The 20,367-nt window shown below is 52.0% G+C and overlaps 1 protein-coding gene across 7 annotated transcripts in view; it reads left to right on the top strand.

The window, feature by feature from the left end:
- The window catches only part of Galnt6 (polypeptide N-acetylgalactosaminyltransferase 6), a 47,298-nt gene extending 28,973 nt beyond the window's left edge, over window positions 1–18,325 (top strand). For 6 of the 7 annotated variants that reach the window (XM_063262835.1, XM_006242296.5, XM_039078233.2 and 3 more), the window contains 8 exons: window positions 6,355–6,504; window positions 7,657–7,891; window positions 11,677–11,794; window positions 12,969–13,169; window positions 13,609–13,740; window positions 14,090–14,191; window positions 15,595–15,747; window positions 16,694–18,325. In XM_063262835.1, the coding sequence (XP_063118905.1) occupies window positions 6,355–6,504; window positions 7,657–7,891; window positions 11,677–11,794; window positions 12,969–13,169; window positions 13,609–13,740; window positions 14,090–14,191; window positions 15,595–15,747; window positions 16,694–16,807 (1,205 nt within the window). In that variant the 3' untranslated portion in view covers window positions 16,808–18,325. Of the gene's footprint in view, window positions 1–6,354; window positions 6,505–7,656; window positions 7,892–11,676; window positions 11,795–12,968; window positions 13,170–13,608; window positions 13,741–14,089; window positions 14,192–15,594; window positions 15,748–16,693 lie in introns of those variants that run through there. The other variant, XM_063262836.1, reaches the window with a different exon arrangement.
- The last annotated feature ends 2,042 nt before the right edge of the window (window positions 18,326–20,367 follow it).

Raw genomic sequence — 20,367 nt, 5'->3', positions numbered from 1 at the left:
ACATTGGCCAAATCATCCTGTAATAATCCATCCCTTATATGATATTCATAGCTACCTGTGGCTATTTAAAGCCACACGGACCTGGGCCGTCCTTCTCTTCCTCCATCTTCCTTCCTTCTCCCCTCCATCCTCTCTTTCCCGCCTCTCAAAAACTCTCAGCCCGCCCTCCTTTTCTACTGTCCAATCACAGGCTCCAGCCTTGTCTTTCACCTGCCCTCACCTGCTGACAGACAGCAGTCTACACCCACACAGGTGACTGTTGGAGGATCAGATTCATCGGCTCCTGTTACACACAGAAGGGCTGTCTCTCTGAGGGGCAGTGTTCCTGCCTCCTGCCCTCCTACCCAGGTACCCCGCAGCAGCCCTGTAACCGTGTAACCATGATTATGTGGGTATTTGATACTGGGGGGAGGAGACTTTGTGCCAGGCTGGGGGCTTTTTATTCCTTGCCACAAGTCAGAACCGGAGCCCAGACTTCACTTTTGACTGCCCTGCCTGTCTTCTTGGAGGCTTAATTTTTTTTTTTTAGTTGAAAAGACAGAAAATTATTACAGTTTGTATTATTAATTGTTTTATGTATACGAGTGTCTTGCCTGAGTGTATGGAGGAATACCATGCACATACACGGTACCCACAAAGGCTTGGAAAGGGCACTGCGTCCCCTAGACCTGGAGCTATAGATGGTTGCGAACCACCATGTCGGTTCTGGGAACCAAGCCCGGGTCCTCTGCAAGAACAGGAAGTGCTCTAATTGCTGAACATCTCCCTAATAACTCTGCTTTTGTTTTGTTTTTAATAGGATTTTTTTTTATGTATACGTGACTATGTCCGTGTGTGGATATGTGTGTACGCGTGTAGCACCCACAGAGGCAAGAAGAGGGTTGGAGGTGGTGTTATAGGCAGCCCCAAGTGGAACCAAATTAAAAGTGTCTGCCCTGCCAGAGCAGCAAAGGTTCTTACCCAGGCTGCGCCTCTCCAGCTGTCAGGCACACATAGCAAGCACCTCGGCTCACTAAGTCAACTCCCTGGCCCCTTTAAGACATTGTCAGTAAACGTATCTCATTGCAGCAGGCTAAGGCGGGAGTACTGTGAGCCCGAGTCCAGCCTGGACCACAGAGTGACACCGTGTCTTAAAAAAAAAACAAAAAACAAAAAACAAAACAAAAAAAAAGACAAAAAAAAAAAACAAAAGACAAAAAAAAAAAAACCAACAACAAAAAGAAAGCTGAGCTAGAAACGATCTGATTGACAGTTTTAAGTGATAACTCTGGGGCGGGGGTGGGGAAGGGGAAGCCAGGAATATAACTCAGTTAATACAGTGCTTGTTTAGCATGCACAAGGCCCCAGGTCCAACCCACAGCACGGCATTAACCAAGCGTGACGTCACATACCTGTAATGCCTCGGCCGACGGAGGTGGATACGAGGGGATCAGAAACTCAAGGTCGCCGTCCCGTCTGTGACGGTCTTGAAACCAGGGGCAGGAGAGATGCCAAGGGCTGAAGGAGAGACGACTCAACACTTAAGAGCACTGGCTGGTCTTTCTGAGGACCCAGGCTCCATTCCCAGCAGCCAGCTAGCTGGTCACAACTGTCCGTTACTCCCATTCTAGGGGGTCCAGCATCTCCCTTTGGCCTCCACGGATACAACACATAGCACAATGCCTGTATAACGTGATACACACAGAACGTGATGCTCAGACGTACAGGCAAGCAGAAACATCATACGCATGAAGTACTTGTATTCTAAGCTCAAAAGAGAGAGAGAGAGAGAGAGAGAGAGAGAGAGAGAGAGAGAGAGAGAGAGTTGGAGGCCATCCTGGCTGAGAGACTCTAAAGAGAAAGTGGTGAGAATTGGAGTTAGGATGACGTTCTGTGATAGAGCTTGCCCCACCATGCCTGAGGCTCTGAACCTTGACTCCAGCACCATCAAACAGTAATTAGAGACAGAGGAATCTGCAGGGGCGTTGGGGGTGGTTGGGTGGTTGGTTTGGTTTGGTTTGGTTTGGTTTTGGTGTTTTTCAAGACAGGGTTTCTCTGTGTAGCCCGGCTGTCCCAGAACTCACTCTGTAGACCAGGCTGGTCCCACACCTGCCTCTGTCTGTCAGGCAAGGAAAACTGGAGTTTAAGGAGGCTTCCATATCTAGCCCATTCTGGGAGACAATGTGGAGTAGAGGCTGGGAGAGGAGTTCACTGTCATAGCTAGGGCGACCATGGAAGGGGTTAAGAACTGACCCCATAGGGTTGGGGATTTAGCTCAGTGGTAGAGCGCTTACCTAGGAAGCGCAAGGCCCTGGGGTTCAGTCCCCAGCTCTGGAAAAAAAGAACCAAAAAAAAAAAAAAAAAAAAAAAAAAAAAAGAACTGACCCCATAGTGGGAGGGGCAGGGAGAATTCAGTCTGGCTTCAGAGCAGCTAACAGGATGCTGGTGCTGAGGTCACGTGGGGAGACTGGGTAGGACTCGGACTAAGGTGGAGGGTTTTGTTCAGGTTGGAGGCAGGTTAGCCTTCTGTCAGACACTCAAGTGAAGACAGCAACACTAGGAGGGAAGCCCTGGGGCTGCACAGTGTGAACCATGGGCTGCATAGTGTGATCTGTGGGCTATGCAGTATGAACCGTGGGCTGTATAGTGTGAACTGTGGACTTTGTAGTGTGAGCTGTGGGCTGTGCAGTATGAGCCATGGGCTGCATAGTGTGAACTGTGGACTATGCACTCTGAACCATGGGCTGTATAGTGTGAACTGTGGACTTTGTAGTATGAGCTGTGGGCTGTGCAGTGTGAGCCATGGGCTGCATAGTGTGAACTGTGGGCTATGCAGTGTGAGCCATGGGCTATATAGTGTGAACTGTGGACTTTGTAGTGTGAGCTGTGGGCTGTGCAGTATGAGCCATGGGCTGCATAGTGTGAACTGTGGACTATGCACTCTGAACCATGGGCTGTATAGTGTGAACTGTGGGGTTTGTAGTGTGAGCTGTGGGCTATGCAGTGTGAGCCGTGGGCTACATAGTGTATGCTGTGGACTGTGCAGTGTGTACCGTGGGCTGTACAGCGTGTGCTGTGGGTTGCACAGGGTAGAAGAGAGGGGGCATTTACCTGTCTGTGGCATCTCACCCTGAGGAGTAAGGTTGAGTGGTAGAGGCAGACTATGGAACCTAAATTTGAGGGACCGTATGCTGGCCTGCCTGTCTCTCTGCTTAGCTGTGCTACATTCTGTCTTGGGTCTTTTTTTCTAGTAACTCCAGAGGTGGGACAAACAGCAGGTAGGACAGACAGATAGCGGACTATTCCAGGGAGTTGTCTGGCTCTCCTGAAAGGGCCTGAGGCCCAGAACCAGTGGTCTCTGGCCTGGCCTCCCGAGACTGGAAGGAAGGCGTGGGAGAGCTGTACAGCACAGGGCTCTGGAAGTCACAGCTCAGTGCTTCTCACCGTCTTACCACACAACCCGCTTCCTGTGATGCTTACCCGTGAACTATCTCTACCACAAGCTTCCTGTGGACAGACTTAAGTGGGGTCTCAGAGAGGCTTCCGCTGAGCTGCTGAGAGGATGAAGACCCAGCTGGGTTCCTCCCTTCCTGTCAGCAGCACCAGACTGTGGCCAGGTTGTGGTTCACATGTCCCATGATGGCAAGCCCTCCCTACGAAGGCCAGTGTCCAGCCTCAACATTACAGACACTTGCCAAGTCACTGCAGTGCCGAAGCCACCATGTAAGGCTAAATTGGAGCGGCCAGGTCCTGGCACCAGAGACAAGAGGCTCTGCTTCTGGAGCAAGTCAAGTCCCCTTCTGGGGTGACTGAATGTTTCATTTGCAAGGGCAGTGGGTCAGGAACACCTGCCTACCAGAAGGGCTGGAGAAGGCAAAGAGAAGAGTCCAAGTTTCAAATTATAGTTTCTTTTTTTTTTTTTTTTTTTTTTTGGTTCTTTTTTTTCGGAGCTGGGGACCGAACCCAGGGCCTTGCGCTTCCTAGGTAAGCGCTCTACCACTGAGCTGAATCCCCAGCCCCCAAATTATAGTTTCTTTTCCTGGAGCTTCACTCTCCTGAGCAGTGACCAAAGAGAGGCTTAGCCTCTTATACTGAGGGTGGGGGAGACACTCCCAACACAAGAAACTCACACTCATTAAGTCCCGGCGGTTGCCCTCTGAGCTCCTAGAGGAGGTTCGTCTTCTCACAGAGGGTGGTTAGGATCCCGTTGCCATCATGGCTACTGGGGTAACCTGAGCTCCAAGTCTTGGCTATCTGTCTGTTAACCCTGGGGAAGGTAGGTGTGCCCTATTCCACAGTGTGACGTTAGTAGAGAGATGCAAAAACCAAGCCAGCATGAAAGCACCTGCTTTAGTGACTGGCACATAGTAGGTGTTCAAGTGTGCGTGTGCGTGCGTGTGTGTGTGAGTGAGTGAGTGAGAGAGAGAGAGAGAGAGAGAGAGAGAGAGAGAGATTAGTAACATGCAGAAATGAAGCCAGCATGAAGGCACCTGCTTTAGTGACTGGCACATAGTAGGTGTTCAAATATGTGTGTGTGTGTCTGTGTGAGATATTAGTGACAATCTACTAATTGTTTTCAGGACCTGTGACTTACAAAGCATTGTATACAGAGGAAGGCCCAGTTGTGAGCCCACAATCAGAAGGGGAAGGACACATTGTCACAGCCGACCTCCATTGCTGAAACAACGTGCGCCTCCGGTTTACACAGTTAAGGACAGGGGAGGGCTAGAGAGACGGCTCAGGAGTTAAGAGCACACACTGGGTTTCCAGAGGACCCGAGATTGGCACCCTGGGCACCTCAAACCTGCCTCTAAGTCCAGCTCCAAGGGCCCAACATCCTCTGCAACTCGGTACTTACATGCACAGACAGACACAGCCATAGTTTAGAGAGTTACTTATCTCATGTGTATGAGCACACTGTCGCTGTCTGCAGACACCAGAAGAGGGCATCAGATCCATTACAGATGGTTGTGAGCCACCATGTGGTTGCTGGGATCTGAACTCAGGACCTCTGGAAGAGCAGTCAGTGCTCCTAACCGCTGAGCCATCTCTCCAGCCCCAAATGCATAATTTAAAAATAAAATCTTAAAAAAAAACAGACCATAAGCTGGATGTAGTGGTGCAATGTCTTTTTAATTGCAGCACTGGGGAGGCAGAGGCAGGGGGATCTCTGTGCGTTCAAGGCCAGCCTGGTCTACAGAGCAGGTTCCCAGCCAGTCAAACTGATCAACAGAAATCACGTTCAAACATAAAGGTGGGTGATGTTTCAAGATGGAGTCCTTCGAAGTAAAACTGTGTTTGGTGTCCTGAGGATTTCAGATGGGATCCCAAGGTCCTCAGGGATCTCTACCCACCATGGTCAGAAAAAGCCTCTCCATTATTCCCCACAAAGGGAAGAGTCAAAGGAAGGTCCTGAGGCTTGATCTGTGCATGGAGCAGAAAAAGGGGGCAGTATGCTTCCTCAGGAGTCTCCACTGACCTCAGCAGAGGGGCCTCCCTTCTGTGCAGGGAGGGAGTGCAGGCCAGCAGGGCCCCTGGCAGATCTACTGTGATCACTGCTGTGAACAACTCACACCCCACCCCCACCCCCACCCCCAAGCCCAACCCCACCCCCAGCAGTGTGTTCTTAAGACAGTCATGTCTGCCGTGCTCCCTGCTCGGACCCTTAGCATTGGGTACTTGATACATTGTCTGTCTGTCTGTCTGTCTCTCTCTCTCTCTCTCTCTCTCTCTCTCTCTCTCTCTCACGTGTGTGTGTGTGTGTGTGTGTGTGTGTGTGTGTGTGTGTTATTATTGTTGTTGTTATTATTATCCTACGAAAAGTGTACATTCTTCCTGGGCATGCCCAGCACTTGAGAGGGGAGGTGGAGGCAGGATGATCAGGAGTTCAAGGCCAGCCTGGGCTCCCTTTGACTCTGTCTCTAGAATCTGATTTCTCTCTAGACATCACAGTACTGGAGAGGAGTCCATGCTAGGCAGGTGCCTCCCACCGAGCTTTACCCGCTGCCCCTTTTAGTATTTTAAATCCGCTTGGCCTGTTTTGACTCCTTAAAGAGTCCCACACACAGAGATCATAAAGTCAAAGGTTAGGCTTCTGTGGGGCAGCGTAGCTTAGTGCTAGAGCACTTACCGGGCAATCACAGGGCCCCGGGTTTAATTCCCAACACCTCAGTGGGGGTGATGGCCACAGACATGGGGCCCGTGCTGGCAGACATGTTCTCAAAGGGGCCTGGCCAAGGGCAGGGTTTCCTGCCTGCCTCCCTTCCCATCTCTGCCCTCACCTTCTGTGGGCAGTTCTTGGGAGGACTTGGGTGTAACACCCACAGGGGATTAGCAAGGGGCTGGCGACCGTAACAGTGGCCTTGTCCCTTCCAGAGCACCTGAAGGAGAAGCTGGAACGGTACGTTCAACAGCTGCAGATCGTGCGCGTGGTTCGACAGCAGGAGCGGAAGGGGCTCATCACGGCCCGGCTGCTGGGGGCCAGTGTGGCGCAGGCTGAGGTGCTTACGTTCCTGGACGCGCACTGTGAGTAGGACATGCCCACCGAGTGCCAGGAGGCCTGGATACCTGCTCATCGCCACAGGCAGATGAGGAGGAGGCTGGGACCATCCTGTCCTTCTCTTTTAGGAGTAAAGAGGTTGGGGCTCACCCACTCCTGCCCCTCCCTCACACTGACTCCAGGCATGGTTCTCCAGAGAGCACAGCCTTGAGACTTGGTGTCTCAGAACAGTTGGCCCTAAACAGTGATTACCACTGAGGAGAATCCCCTGTCCCACTGTAAACAACTTTTCTGTTAAAAGGGCCTCCCCCTTGACTGAGAGGAAGACTGTCCCTGCAGAAAGTTTCCTAGAAGAACAAAAGAAACCAGAAAATTCTGGACACCGGTTCCCTTTCGACTCTACCACTAATGGAGCCTCTGTTTCCTTACCCACCTAATAAAAATCACTAATATAAAAGTAAAAATTGATCTCAAAGGATGGCTCAGAGGTTAAAAACATTTGCCCTTGTAGAGAACACAGGGTTCGATTCCCAGCACCCACGTGGTGCCTCACAACTTCCATAGCTCCAGTTCTAGGGGATCCGGTGCCCTCTTCTGACCTCTGCAGGCACAAGGCACCCAGAACTACAAGCAGACAAAAATGGTGATCAACATAAAACAAAAAAAAATAATCTGAAACGATAAAGCCATGTAGAACCTGAGTCCCGGGACAGTCAAGAGGCGTGTGGCCTGTGCCTGCTGTCGCCACATGTGGTGGCACAGGCAGGAGGAACACTGAGAGTTTGAGGCTGCCTTGCTCCGAAGGAAAGAGCTCCAAAGGCTGGCGAGTGTGGTGGGGGAGGGTTGTTCTACACTTCGAGCTGGGAGTTGAGGCACACAAGTCCTAGAGGAAGAAGAGCCATTCAGAAGCCTACACCCGGGGTGGGGACCAAAAACCCTGGAGGTAACCCCTCCAGGTCCTTAGCGATTTGCACTGGTTTGTGATGACAAGTTGCTCCCCCAAAGCCTACCTACCCTTCCAAAGCCACCTCCACCTATCAAGAGATCCTCTGTGTCCCCTACAGCTGTGGAACTTGCTGTGCACCCTCTCTTTCCTCCCTGTACACCATTTCCTCCGAAGGTAGAGGGTTCAAGTGCGGCTAGACCCCTGACCCTCACCTTCTTACCTGGGTCTGCAGGTGAGTGTTTCCACGGCTGGCTGGAGCCCCTCCTGGCTCGAATCGCTGAAGACAAGACAGCGGTGGTGAGCCCAGACATCGTCACCATTGACCTTAACACCTTCCAGTTCTCCAAACCCATGCGGAGAGGCAAAGCCCACAGCCGGGGCAACTTCGACTGGAGCCTGACCTTTGGCTGGGAGATGCTCCCTGAACACGAGAAGCAGAGACGCAAGGATGAGACCTACCCCATCAAGTAAGGACTTAACTGAATGCTGCCGATCCCCCCAACCCTGGCCTCCACCCACCCGGCTCCTGTACCATCCCACCCCAACATCTGCTAGGCACTTTGTCAAACCACACTCCTTATGAAGTGGGTCCTTTGGTTAGCCTGTTCTTACAAGTGAGACTAAGGAAGCCCGTGGCAGCAAGTGGTTACCTCAGATCCCACAGCTAGCACAGGGTAGGCAGGGACCCATCCTTGTGTGCATTTGTGTGCCTTAGCATGGACCTCACCACCTCAACCATGACCGCTTGCTCCCGTTTACCTGGCTCTCTGCCAAGCTTCGTGTCTTCACGCCGTTCTTCAACCCCTAGAAGGCTGGGGGTTGAGGGGTGAGAGATGCTGTGGCGGGAGGCAGCGTTGAACAAGCGTTGTAATAGGAACGCACAGGCTCCCGGAAAACAGGTGCTGGGCCTGGTGGCGCACACTTGTAATCTGTCTTAGGGTTTCTACTGCTGCAATGAAACACCCGGCCAAGAGCAAGTTAGGGAGGAAAGGGTTTATTCAGCTTACACTTTCGTATCGATGTTCATCATTGAAGGAAGTCAGGACAGGAACTCACACAGGGCAGGAACCTGGAGGCAGGAGCTGATGCAGAGCCCATGGAATCTCAGACCACCAGCCCAGCGGTGGCACCATCCACCATGGGTTGGGCCCTCCCCCATAAATCACTAATTTAGGCTTGCGGACAGCCAGATCTTACGGAGGCATTTTCTTAGTTGAGGCTCCCTCCTCTCAGATGACTTTAGCTTTTGTCAAGCTAAAACTAGCTGGCACAGAATCCCAGCTTCTCAGGAGGCTAAGACAAGGGGATCACAAATTCAAGGACTGTCTGGGCGACTGTGAGTTCAAGGCTCACCTGGGAAATTAAGTGAAACAGTGTCTCAAAAGTAAAGTGTTTGAGGTGCTAAGGTACAGCTCAGTGGTCAGTGGTTGAAGATGTGCCCAGCAAGTGCAAAGCCCTAGGCTCCAGGTGGGGCGGGGCGGGGTGGGGCGGGGTGGGGGGGAGAATGAACAAACGCAGGTTGAAGCTTTTACAGTTGCCCTGAACTTTTCATTAAAGGGTCACATCATAACAGTCTTTCCCAGCCACCTACATAGTCTAGTGGCGTCCTTTTGGGGAGGTTAGGTTCTGTGTTTTTAATAATTGTTTCTAAATGTAGATACCGAGCTGAGCCCCATAGTGCATAGCTGCAACTCTACCTCTGGGAGGGAAGACAATATCAGAAACTCAAGGTTATCCTTGGCTCTCCAGCTCAAGAGACCCCCATCTCAAAAAACAAACAAAACCATTCTCCATGGAGCAGTGGTCCTCAACCTTCCCAATGCTGCAACCTCACGTTGTGGTGACCCCCCCTCCCCCACGACCGTAAAATTATTTTCATCGCTACTCCATAACTGTAACTTTGCTACTGGTGTGAATCATAATGTAAACATCTGGCATGTGGGATAGCTGATGTGTGACCTCTGTGAAAGGGTCGTTTGACCTCCAAAGGGTTGGGAGTCCTTGAAATCAAGCAGCCAGGCTACATAGCAGAAAACTATCGTGCCTCGTAAGGCCCACAGAGGCTCGCCGCTCTTGTTCCTTGACAAACCCGACAGATTTTTCGTCTGTGTGTGTGTGTGTGCGCATGTCTGTCTGTACACACACACACACGTTTAGCATGTGCGGGCACATGTGTAGGTGGGTGCCTCTGCTGTGTGTTTCTGTACCCCGGGTTGATACTGGGAGTCGTCCTTAATTGATCTTCTACCTTGTTCACTGAGGCAGTGTCTCCCAGTTAAACCCAGAGTTCACCAGCATCGCTGGGGCTGCTAGCCCGCTTGCTCTGGGGATCCTGAGGCTTGAGTCCCAGGCAGGCTGTCATGCCCTCTTAGAGTTCGTCTGGTGTTTCAGGATCAGAACTCAGGTCTTCACAGCTGCATGGGGAGCACCTTAGCTACCAAGCCATCTCCCCAGCCCCCACGTTTCTGTTTTAAACCTTCGTCTCAAACTAAAGGGTCGGGGGTGACGTTTACGGTTGTCCCGTGGTTTGGATTCTGTGTGCCGCTGTTCTGTCCTGATCATGATGAATTTTAGGCCAGCCTGAGCTACCAATACAAAGTTCCAGTACAGCCTGGGCTATAGTTAGGCCCCCATCTTGAAAAACAAAAGGTAGAAAGGAAAGAAGACTCCCTGCTGGCTCTCTGCTCCTTTAAGGAGCCTTTGTTTGGTGTGTTATAGCAACTTACCCCACCCAGACCGGGGCCAGGCACACTGCAGGACGGTTAAGGGCAGGGCCCTGGCTCCCACCCATCACTAACGGACCGTCCAACCCCGTCCAACCGGAGGACAAAGAGACAATGTTTGAGGATGAATGTGTCACTTGGCCCAGGTGCCCTGGCAGCACAAAATGCTGGCTAGAAGCACTTCTTGAGGTGGTTCTCCAACGGTCCTGTCGGAGTTACCTCACATGCTTGTTCTTGGAGCCGTGGATGGCTGAAGCGAGGGCTAAGAGACACAGGGTCCCAGGAAGTAGGACAGAGTATACAGGTGTTTCTTAGAGGCCGCCACCTGTTGGGATGAGTCTACAGGGACGTTCCTGGGCGGCATTTAACCTCAAAGCTAATTTGTCAGGGACCCCCGTCAGTCTTGGGGATCCTATAGACTATCAAGAGCAGGCTAGCTTCCGAGTGTTCATGTGGAGTTCTAGGGTTCTCAGAGCCTTCCTGGTGCTACTTGGGCAGGCTCGGGACCCCTGGAAGAAGACAGAAGTGGTCACAGGAAAGCCAGCCCAAGTGTGAGGGTTTCCCAGCTGAAAATGGCTGTAGAAGCAGCACCAGGAAGACAAGAGCAGGTGCAGAGAATCCCCATGGCTGCACTCCGTGAGGTTGCCTTCTTCATTGGCCTAGTGTCTTGACTCAGGTCTGTGCCTCCCTGCCTTTGTCTGACAGTCAGAACCGAGTTCTCCCTCCCCCTCCCCCTCAGTTACCAGGAGCACCTCCACTCACCAGTGTCCCCTGTCCAAAGCACATTAGCAGGCTAGGCCCCCGGCTAATGCTGTGACCATGTAGTCCCGGAAGGGATGTGGATCCTGACTGTCCCAGGGTGCTTCTGAAGGTGACAGACTTGCTTTTAATCACACCAAGACAGAAAATAGAGACTACTCCCCCCTCTCTAGACTGCTCCTCCCCCCTCACTCTAGACCGATTCCCTTCCAGACTCCTCCCCCTCTCTAGACTGCTCCATCTCTCTAGATTCCTCCCTCTCTCTCAAGACTGCTCCCCCATCTCTCTAGACTGCTCCCCCTCACTCTAGACTGCTCCCTCTCTCTCTAGACTGCTCCCCCTCACTCTAGACTGATCCCCCTCACTCTAGACTGATCCCTCTCCCTCTTCTCCCCCTTACTCTAGACTGATCCCTCTCTCTCTAGACTCCTCCCCCTCTCTTAGACTCCTCCTCTTTCTCTAGACTGCTCCCCCCTCACTCTAGACTGATCCCCCCAGCTCCAGATGCAGCCGTGCTCTCAGGCCCTGCTGGGTATGGTTCCTACATCCCCAGTTGAACAGATGGAGTCCATTTAAGAGAGCATTGCCGACTGCCTGTCTCCTGGACCCAGTTCAAGAAGGGGAGGAGGGTACAATGGAAGTTAGTGGAGGGGCTGCATGACCCAGCAGGAGCAGGACATGCGGTGGGAGGCCTCAGAGGGAAGCTGGCCACCAGCCCTCCCTGCCTGCATCTACTGATGATCCCTGTGCTCTCTCCCTCTGTCCTCCAGGTCCCCAACGTTTGCTGGCGGCCTCTTCTCCATCTCCAAGGCCTACTTTGAGCACATCGGTACCTATGATAACCAGATGGAGATCTGGGGAGGGGAGAATGTGGAAATGTCCTTCCGGGTGAGGATGAAGAGGGAAACCCCAGCCTTTCAGGGATGGCTACACAGGCATTGTCGGGCAGGGACAGCTTCGAGGGTGTCGGATCTGGAAAGGGTGTCTGCTTTCTGACAGGGTTCCACTCTCCCTGCTAGGGCCTGATGACTCAAAATAAGTTCCAGGACGGAAACTCCGAGAGTGAGGGATAGTGGAAGCCATTAAGGATCGAGCTTAGTTAACGGACAGTTTCTATGATGAAACCAGGTCAGGGAGTAGCCACCATCCTCCACGTTAGAAAACTCAGGCCCCTCTTCCTGAGTCAGAGACGCCCGCCCTGGGAACCTTTGGATTCCCCATGAGCTTCCAGTGAGTTCTTCCTAACTGGGGGATAAGAGGTGGAACCCAATTCTGATCGAGGCAGAACACAGAGGAATTCCGAGAATGAGGCAAATCAAGATGGGTCAGGAGGGGTTGCTTCTAAAAGCTGCATGAATCCCCAAGCCAGTCGGCAAATAATAGGAAAATGAACTCGTTAATGGAGTCCTTTCTCGGTGTCTGCCTGTATTAAGCACATGATTGCCTTCTGATGTCACCGTAGCTGTGAGTGGATTTCCTGTTGCTGCCACGGCAAAGTGAATAGCAGGCACCTCACCCAAAAGAGACCAAGCAGCAGGACAGAGGTCTTTAGCCGGCCCACTGGCACAGAGAGGGGCCACCAGTCAGTGTCTGGTTCACACCGTTCAGTGAACCTCAGACCCCGATCTCTCCTCAAAAACTGGCGTGCGTGCTCCAGGCCCAGTGAGCAGGAGCCACTGACCCAAGCTTTGATCCGGGGGAGGCCAGGCTTTCTGTGCCTCCTAGGTAAGCCATCCCGTCTCCGGGTCAGAGTCCAGGGACCATAGTGCGTTCATAGCGTAGAACTAGCCAGCTGCCTCTTCTCCGAAGTGAACCATGGTAACATCAGGACTCTGCGTCCACAATAACCAAGAGTGAGCCAGCGTACGCAGGCAGAGAGCCCGGAAAAGGGTAGCCGTTCCCTAAGGGTTACCCGCCAACAGCTCTCTCTTCGGGGATTGAAAGGGTAACATTTACTTACATCTAAGACCTGGGGCCTGTTGTCCTGGGAACTGAAGAGGCCTGCTTGGGAGAGCTTGCCCACCACCCTTCTGAAGGCCCCATCCTGTCTTCTTTGTGTCAGGTGTGGCAGTGCGGGGGCCAGCTGGAGATCATCCCCTGCTCTGTGGTTGGCCACGTGTTCCGCACCAAGAGTCCCCACACCTTCCCCAAGGGAACCAGCGTTATTGCACGCAATCAGGTGCGCCTGGCTGAGGTCTGGATGGACGACTACAAGAAGATTTTCTACAGGAGAAATTTACAAGCAGCAAAGATGGCCAAGGAGGTGAGGCACCGGGTCAACTTCCCTCTCTACCTTCCTGTCTCTCTTCATCCCTCAGAACTCTATAAGCTAGCCCCATGAGCCACACTGGGCTCGGAGGAGGAGCCCCGGTTGCCCCAAGCTGGGGGCGGGGGGAGTCCCAGCATCACTCAGAGGGGAGAAAAGGAAGGAAAAGCTCGGGAGGAGAACCCACCGCCAGAGGAATGACTGACAGGCTCTGATTGAAGACCAGGAGGTCTGATTGGGGAGTCACAGGGCACGAGAGAGTGTTGTGAGGTGGTGATGTCCCCATGCGTGTCAGCGGGCCTGAGTCAGTGCCACACTGAGCAGGACTGAGAAGCAGAGAGTAGCCTCGGTGCTCCATGGTGTCTGGGCTGCCTTGGCCCAGACAGAATTCCCCGGGCTGTGTCACTGACCCTTTGGAGGACTGACTCGTTGACAGAACAACTTTGGTGACGTTTCGGAGAGACTGCGACTGAGGGAACAGCTACACTGTCACAACTTTTCCTGGTACCTGCACAATGTCTACCCAGAGATGTTTGTCCCCGACCTGAACCCCACCTTCTCTGGAGCTGTAAGTTAACCTGCACATCACCGTGGCACCCCAAAGAAGTCATAGCCATGCAGCCCAGGAACAGACAAGACATGACCGGAGGGCGGAGGAGAAGATTTGGGAGTTGCTCCAGTAGTTAAAGTCCCAATAAAGGGGGGAATCGATGAGTAGCGGTTCTTAAGTGTTAAGCGTGTGAGAATCCCCATGAAGACATGTTACTACACGTGGCTGGGCAGCACGCTCACTCACAGCCAGCTCTGCCTCTGAACAAATCAGGCATCTGGCTCACTCGGAGAGGAGGAAAGCCATTCCAGTTGGACCCTCGCCCGGCTGAGCCATGTCCCGTTTCCCCTGCCTTACCTTTGTGCAGATCAAGAATCTCGGCACCAGTCAGTGTTTGGATGTGGGTGAGAACAACCGTGGAGGAAAGCCTCTCATCATGTACGTGTGCCACAACCTCGGCGGCAATCAGGTAGGGGAAACATACTCGTCCCGGGCAGCCTCTCGGGTGCCTCCTCTCCCCGAGAGCCCCCTTTCCCTACCTTAAATAGTGCTTTCCTGAGGCCCACGGTGGAGGAGATGGGGGAGGAGGTACCACTGCTGCTGCGGGCAGACAGGGTCTGCAGGCTGAATCAGGGACCGAGAGCTAGCACTGTGCTGGGCTCTAGAGGGTGAGGAGACGTTGCCAACCGGAGGGCTGTGGGTGAAGCTAGCTGCTGGAGAATTCTTGAACACTTTCCCTCTCACCTACACCTGTATAGACTCAACTCTGACCCTTAATCTCCCTCCCCCTGACCAGAACCTACCATTCTGACCCAACCCCACCTCCGGTAGTGACCCCCTGAACAGCCACCACCGACATCCAGGACGCTTACCCGCACCCCACAGCGCAGGCACATCCCAAAGGGGTAACTGACGCTCTGGGAGTGCCTCATCCCACAGCCAGCTGGGCCCTCCCACTTCAATCATTAATCAAGAAGCGTCCTACAGCCTTGCTCACACGTCACCTCACAGGGAGTTTTCTCAGTTGAGATTCTTCTTCCAGATGACCCTAGTTAGTGTCAAGGCAACAAAGACTAACCAACACACTACCTGTCCGCCGTCCCTCAGCCATCCTGTACCCAGATCTGGTACATAAGAGGGATTTAAACACAGAGCTGGAGAGATGGCTCAGTGGTTAGGAGCACTGACTGCTCTTCCAGAGGTCCTGAGTTCAAATCCCAGCAGCCACATGGCAGCTCACAGCCATCTGTAATGGGATCTGATGCCCTCTCCTGGTGTGTCTGAAGACAGCTACAGTGTACTTATAATTAATAAGTAAAAATTATTAAATTTTACTTTGAAAGCAGATTAGGGTACAACCAGCTTGCAAGATGGTTTTGGGAGATTCATTGGGTAATACCTTTTATTTCAGTGGTAACTTATTAGCAAACCCAGAACCAGCCAGTGCTGGAACAATAAGTGCTGTGGGCTGGATGGTGCAACGTTTTGGTAGTTAGAAGGCAGGGGCAGAAGGATCGTGAGTTTGAGGCCAGCCTGGTATATGCAGCAGAGGTCTAGACCAGCCTGAACTACAAAAGGAGACTGTGTCAGGCACCAAACAGCAGAGCCAGTGTTCTAGCGCATGACTTCATAGTTGGTGCTTAAGATAAGGCTAAGGAAAATTTTAGTTCCCAGTTGAAGCTATACGTACCATTGATCCAGTATAACATGATGTGGAAATAATCAGGGTGGTGATACAGAGCGCCAGGTCTCGGCACAGCTTCCTCCCTTCCCCCGGGAAGCCATCTTGTTGGCACTGTAGGGCTGTGGCTTTGGGAGGTAGTGGGCAAGCTCCCCACCTGCTCCACAGAACATCTTTGTCTTGACTTCCAGTACTTTGAGTACACCTCCCAGAGGGACCTCCGCCACAACATTGGGAAGCAGCTGTGTCTACATGCCAGTGGGAGCACGCTGGGCCTTAGGAACTGTCAGTTCATTGGCAAAAATAGCGAAGTGCCCAAGGACGAGGAATGGGAACTGACCCAGGTGAGTCGGTGGCGCAGAAAGCTCGGAACCGAGAGTCCAGAACGCCACACCTGTCCTCTCCTCCTCCCCCTCCTCCCCTCTTCCTCCTCTTATTCCTCCTCTTCTTCCTCTTCCTCCTCCTCCTCTTCCTTCTCTTCCTCTTCTTCTTCTTCCTCTTCTTCCTCTTCCTCTTCCTCTTCCTCCTCCTCTTCTTCCTCTTCCTCCTCCTCCTCCTCTCCCTCCTCCTCTTCTTCCTCCTCTTCCTCCTCCTTTCTCTTCATCTTCTTCATCATCGCCCTCTGCCTGAGCACCATGGGATCAGCAATGATCCCTGAGTCCCTCTGCCATGCACATTTTAAGGCTGACTCCAAATAGACTCCAAGGTGAGGAGTCACTGGTGGCTCACACGTGCCTCCATGTGCGGGTGTGAAGCAACACACAGGCATGCACTGTTTCTCCTAATCTGTAAGGGGCTTTGTCCCAGAGGACAATGTTCCCACTTCTACAAAGCAGCCAGATAACATTCAACAATCCCATCTAGCCCAGGCCCCACCACTGGCTAATGGCAGGCTGGGATTCAGACCTCCGTACATCTGACTGGAAGTGGGCCTTTTCCTCTGTGCCACACGGCTGTGAGGTAGGAGATAGTAACTGATGTCACTAAGCCGGAGCTCAGAAAAAGAATGGCTTAGCCATGAGGCTACCAGAAAGGATAGGGCCAACATTAACCACAAGCAGAAAAGAGGGGCAGGCAGCTGTAGCCCCAAGTTTTTGATGCGGGCCACCCCAGAGAAAGGAAGGCCCTGAAAGGGTTTTTCTGTCAGTTATGGTCTTGCAGTTTTCTGTGACAGCCATAAGGCTAAATTTCCATGATGCATGCATCTCAAGGGAAGGTCATTCTTTGCCTTATAGCAGCTGTCCTTGTCTCCTCGTCCTCGGTTTAAACCTTTACTGTGTTGCCTTTTAGGATCAACTCATCAGAAACTTAGGATCCGGTACCTGCCTGACATCCAAGGACAAAAAGCCAGCTATGGCCCCCTGCAATCCCAGTGACCCCTACCAGCTCTGGCTGTTTGTCTAGGCCCGGGGTCATCCCCAGTACAGGCCCAGCAAGCTCCCCCAAGCAGTGGAGTCACCAGGCATCTGGGAGTCCTCTCCCCCAGATCCTCTGGAGGCCCGAGAGTTGGATTCTTAAGCCTGGGGGCCACCAAGGCAGGACCTTCTTGCAACAACACCGGTTCCATTTTCTTCCCTCCATGCCAGTGGAGAGACCAAGAGGTTACTTGCTACTTGGCCCAAAGCTTTCTTGATCTTCTAGAGACAGGAGCCTCCAAAGCAGCCTGGAAGTGTGCCCTGCAGAAGGACTGGAGGTGCAGAGACCCTCTCTTGTCAACAGACCCTGGCAGCAGACCGTCTTGATGTACAGAGTGCCTTCCTCCCATGTCATCTGCATAGTTACCTGTGGAGGAGACAGGAAGGAGCCCTCCATTGAGAAGGTTGAGACCTAGCTGGAGTATAGTTCAGGGAAAGGCCCCGGGTTTGACCCCTTAGCACCACGAAAACAGAAGAGGCCAGGAGAGGAAGGAAGGCAGAGGGCGGCTGAGGGAAGGCAGAGGGCTTTTCTGCAATTACACAGAAATTGGTAGGTGGCTCAAGCTGGGCCTGAATCCCCATCTTTGGGGCTGTACCAGGGCCTCCTTCCAGCACGCAAGAACACTAGACCATGAGCTGCCAGCCGTGCCATTTCTTGACCCCTCACTGACTGACCATTCTGGCCGGCTGTCCTCCAGAAAGCCAGGTAGCAAGATAGGGGAGCGCACTGAGAATCCCGGACTGTTGGGGTGGAAAGAAGTTCATGGGCTCAGACAGACAGCTGGTGAGTCTCAAGCTAAGACCAAGGCCCTTTTGTTCTGTGTACAAGGCGAGTAAACAACAAAGCAGGATCTAGGCATGAAGGCACACGCTTTTAGTCTCGGCACTCGGAGACTAAAGCAGCAAAGTCTTTAGTCCAGCGTGGGCTTCAGGAATAGACAGTCTGTCAAAAGCAATAAAAGACATAACGTGGAGAGCATGAAGGGTGCTACCTTGCAGCCCCTGAACTAAAATAGCCCCCCTGTGTTACATCTATTCCTCAGCAGAAACTAGATAGGTGTGTTGTCCAAGGTCACCTGGTAAGGTGTTTGGCAGCTCCAAGCTCAGACCCAAGATAAGGCTAATCGGAGTCCTTAGCAAGTCTGAGGGGTCAGGGACAGTGTGCAAATGCCTGGAGGGCTCATCCCATCTGCTCACCTGAGTGCCCTACATGGAGCCGACCCGAAGATGCCAACCTTTCTACAATCAACTTGGACCCCCACGGTTGCCGTGCCTGGAAGAAAATAGAAACGTCCAGGAAGGCTTTGGGGGACTTCAGCATGGGACCATGGCTGCCTCCTGCTCGGTGCAAGGGCACATGGCAGGAAGCCTCCCTCGTCCCCTGGGAGACAATCGGGTAGCCCAGCCAAAGGGAAAGAGTCTGACCAAGCTATGATCCATGGTGGGAAGGGGGAAGAGAGGCTGATTGGGAACCTGGTGGAAATAAAGGTTTTGTGGTATTGGTAAACACTGTTGGATTTGAGTTCCTCTCCCTGCTTTGGCCCAAAACGGAAACGGATTAGACTGGCAAGAACCACATTGCTCTCCTGAAGCTGCCGCCACATCGGAAACATCCTCCAGCCAGTGTGCATTGGGTGTGCGATGTGTGCAGCCGTGGGATGTGAGAGGGGACCCCCTACCTCCGTGGGATTTCCGCTCTAAGGATGAGCGTCAGAATGTTCGAGGAAAGGAGTTAAGAGTCAGGAGGGGCTGGAGAGATGGCTCAGTGGTCAGGAGCTCTTTCTGCTCTTTCAGAGGGTCTGGGTTCAATTCCCAGCAGCCACACAGTGACTTACAACCGTCTGTAATTACAGTTCTGGAAGATCACGTCATCTTCTGGCCTCTAAGCACACTAGGCACATGAGGGGTACATACTCGCAGTGAAACACTCACAACCTGTAAAATATAAACAAGTATTCTTAATTTAAAAAAAGAATGAAAATCTGGGCCGAGTTCAGCCGGTAGCATAGGCCTGACATGCTCAAGGCCCAGGGTTTGATCCTTTAAGCCAGGTACACTAAGTATGGCGGCCCAGGCTAGTAATCCCAGCAGTAAAGACGTGGAAGCAAGAAGATGAGAGGTTCACATGAGCTAGACTGAGAGCTGGAGGCCAACCTGGGCTATGGTGATAATAAGTTCATATCACATTGGCATAAAGATGACTATAGATTCTATTCACTTTGGATCTTAAACTGAAACACTTTTGTAGGTCCCTAAATGTATTCTGGGTCCTAAGCACTGTTCCTACTGACTAAATCTGCCCCATAGGAGAGTGGGTTGACTTCTAGCTGAGAAACACTCTGCAAACTGTGCTAATAATGAGTTAGTTTTAAAAAGTCAAAATCTTGGCCCTAATGTTGGTTCCATTAAACATTTAAATTTTTATCAGCCATAAATTATTTCCCAAGTATCCCAGAATTTTTTTTTCTTTTTCTTGTTTTCAGAGCTGGGGACCGAACCCAGGGCCTTGCGCTTCCTAGGCAAGCGCTCTACCACTGAGCTAAATCCCCAACCCCTAGAATTTTTAATATTACCTCCTCGACCCAATTCTGTTATTCCCAGCTAAGGTGTCCATTGTGGTGTTGATACGCTTCCTCATGTCCGCCCTTGAACAGTGTAGCAGCTCCCAGGAGCTGTTCCTCTTTTCTCCCTCCCTTCTCAGACAGGATCTTACTGTGTAGCCCAAGCTAGCCGCCCCTGCTCCATGCTGGGGTCACAGGTTTGCACTGTTCCTTGTGTGTTGCTGTACCATTGCTTCAGGAATCTTTCTGGAATAAGTGCTTTGACACCAGTGGGAGTGGGAAAGAGGAGCTATCACAGGTGGTCCGAAACCAGGACAGCTCCTGAAAAGCCTGTTGTCCTGGGTGCAGTTTGCATCCTCATTTTTATATTCTAAAATCACAAGGTGGATCAGGCAAGCAAGCAAGGTTTTACCAAAGCCTCCCTGGGTAGCCAGCAGGTTGTTAGAGCAAAGACCCCATTCCACTCCAGGTAGCAAGTGAAGCCACGCTTGGCAAATAGGCAGTATAAACAGTGCTTTAAATAAACCACTAAATAGAGCAACAAACCAGTGTCTAATAATTGTTGCTTTTCTACCTTAATCTACTTCACCGTGTGATCTAATCCACTCAAACTTCCTCTGTATCGTCTTGGGTTTTTCCAAACTTTGTGGGAAATTTTATGACCAGAAATAAAGTTTTGTGTTTAAACTATACTACAAAGCCTTGTGCCTTCCTTTGTGTGCTTGCTCAGTTGAAAAGGGTGGGTTCCTCAGATTGAAATGGCTTACTTGAAGAAAAAGTCTAAAGCGGCCTTCGTGTAGTGGTGAGCGCCTGCAGCCTCAGTCACTGGAGGCTGAGGCAAAGGAGTCTGAGTTCAAGACCAGAACCTACCTCAGGGAACAGAGAAAGGTAATAAGGGGTTGAATGGACTCCTTGGGCTAGTTCCCTGTTTTTTTTGTGATGGGGTCTCAATCAGCCCAAGCTGGCCCTGAACCTACCCTGCCCAACA

This window comes from Rattus norvegicus, chromosome 7, assembly GCF_036323735.1.
Source record: "Rattus norvegicus strain BN/NHsdMcwi chromosome 7, GRCr8, whole genome shotgun sequence".
Taxonomy (NCBI): Eukaryota; Metazoa; Chordata; class Mammalia; order Rodentia; family Muridae; genus Rattus; species Rattus norvegicus.
This window is presented reverse-complemented; position numbering and strand designations above follow the sequence as displayed.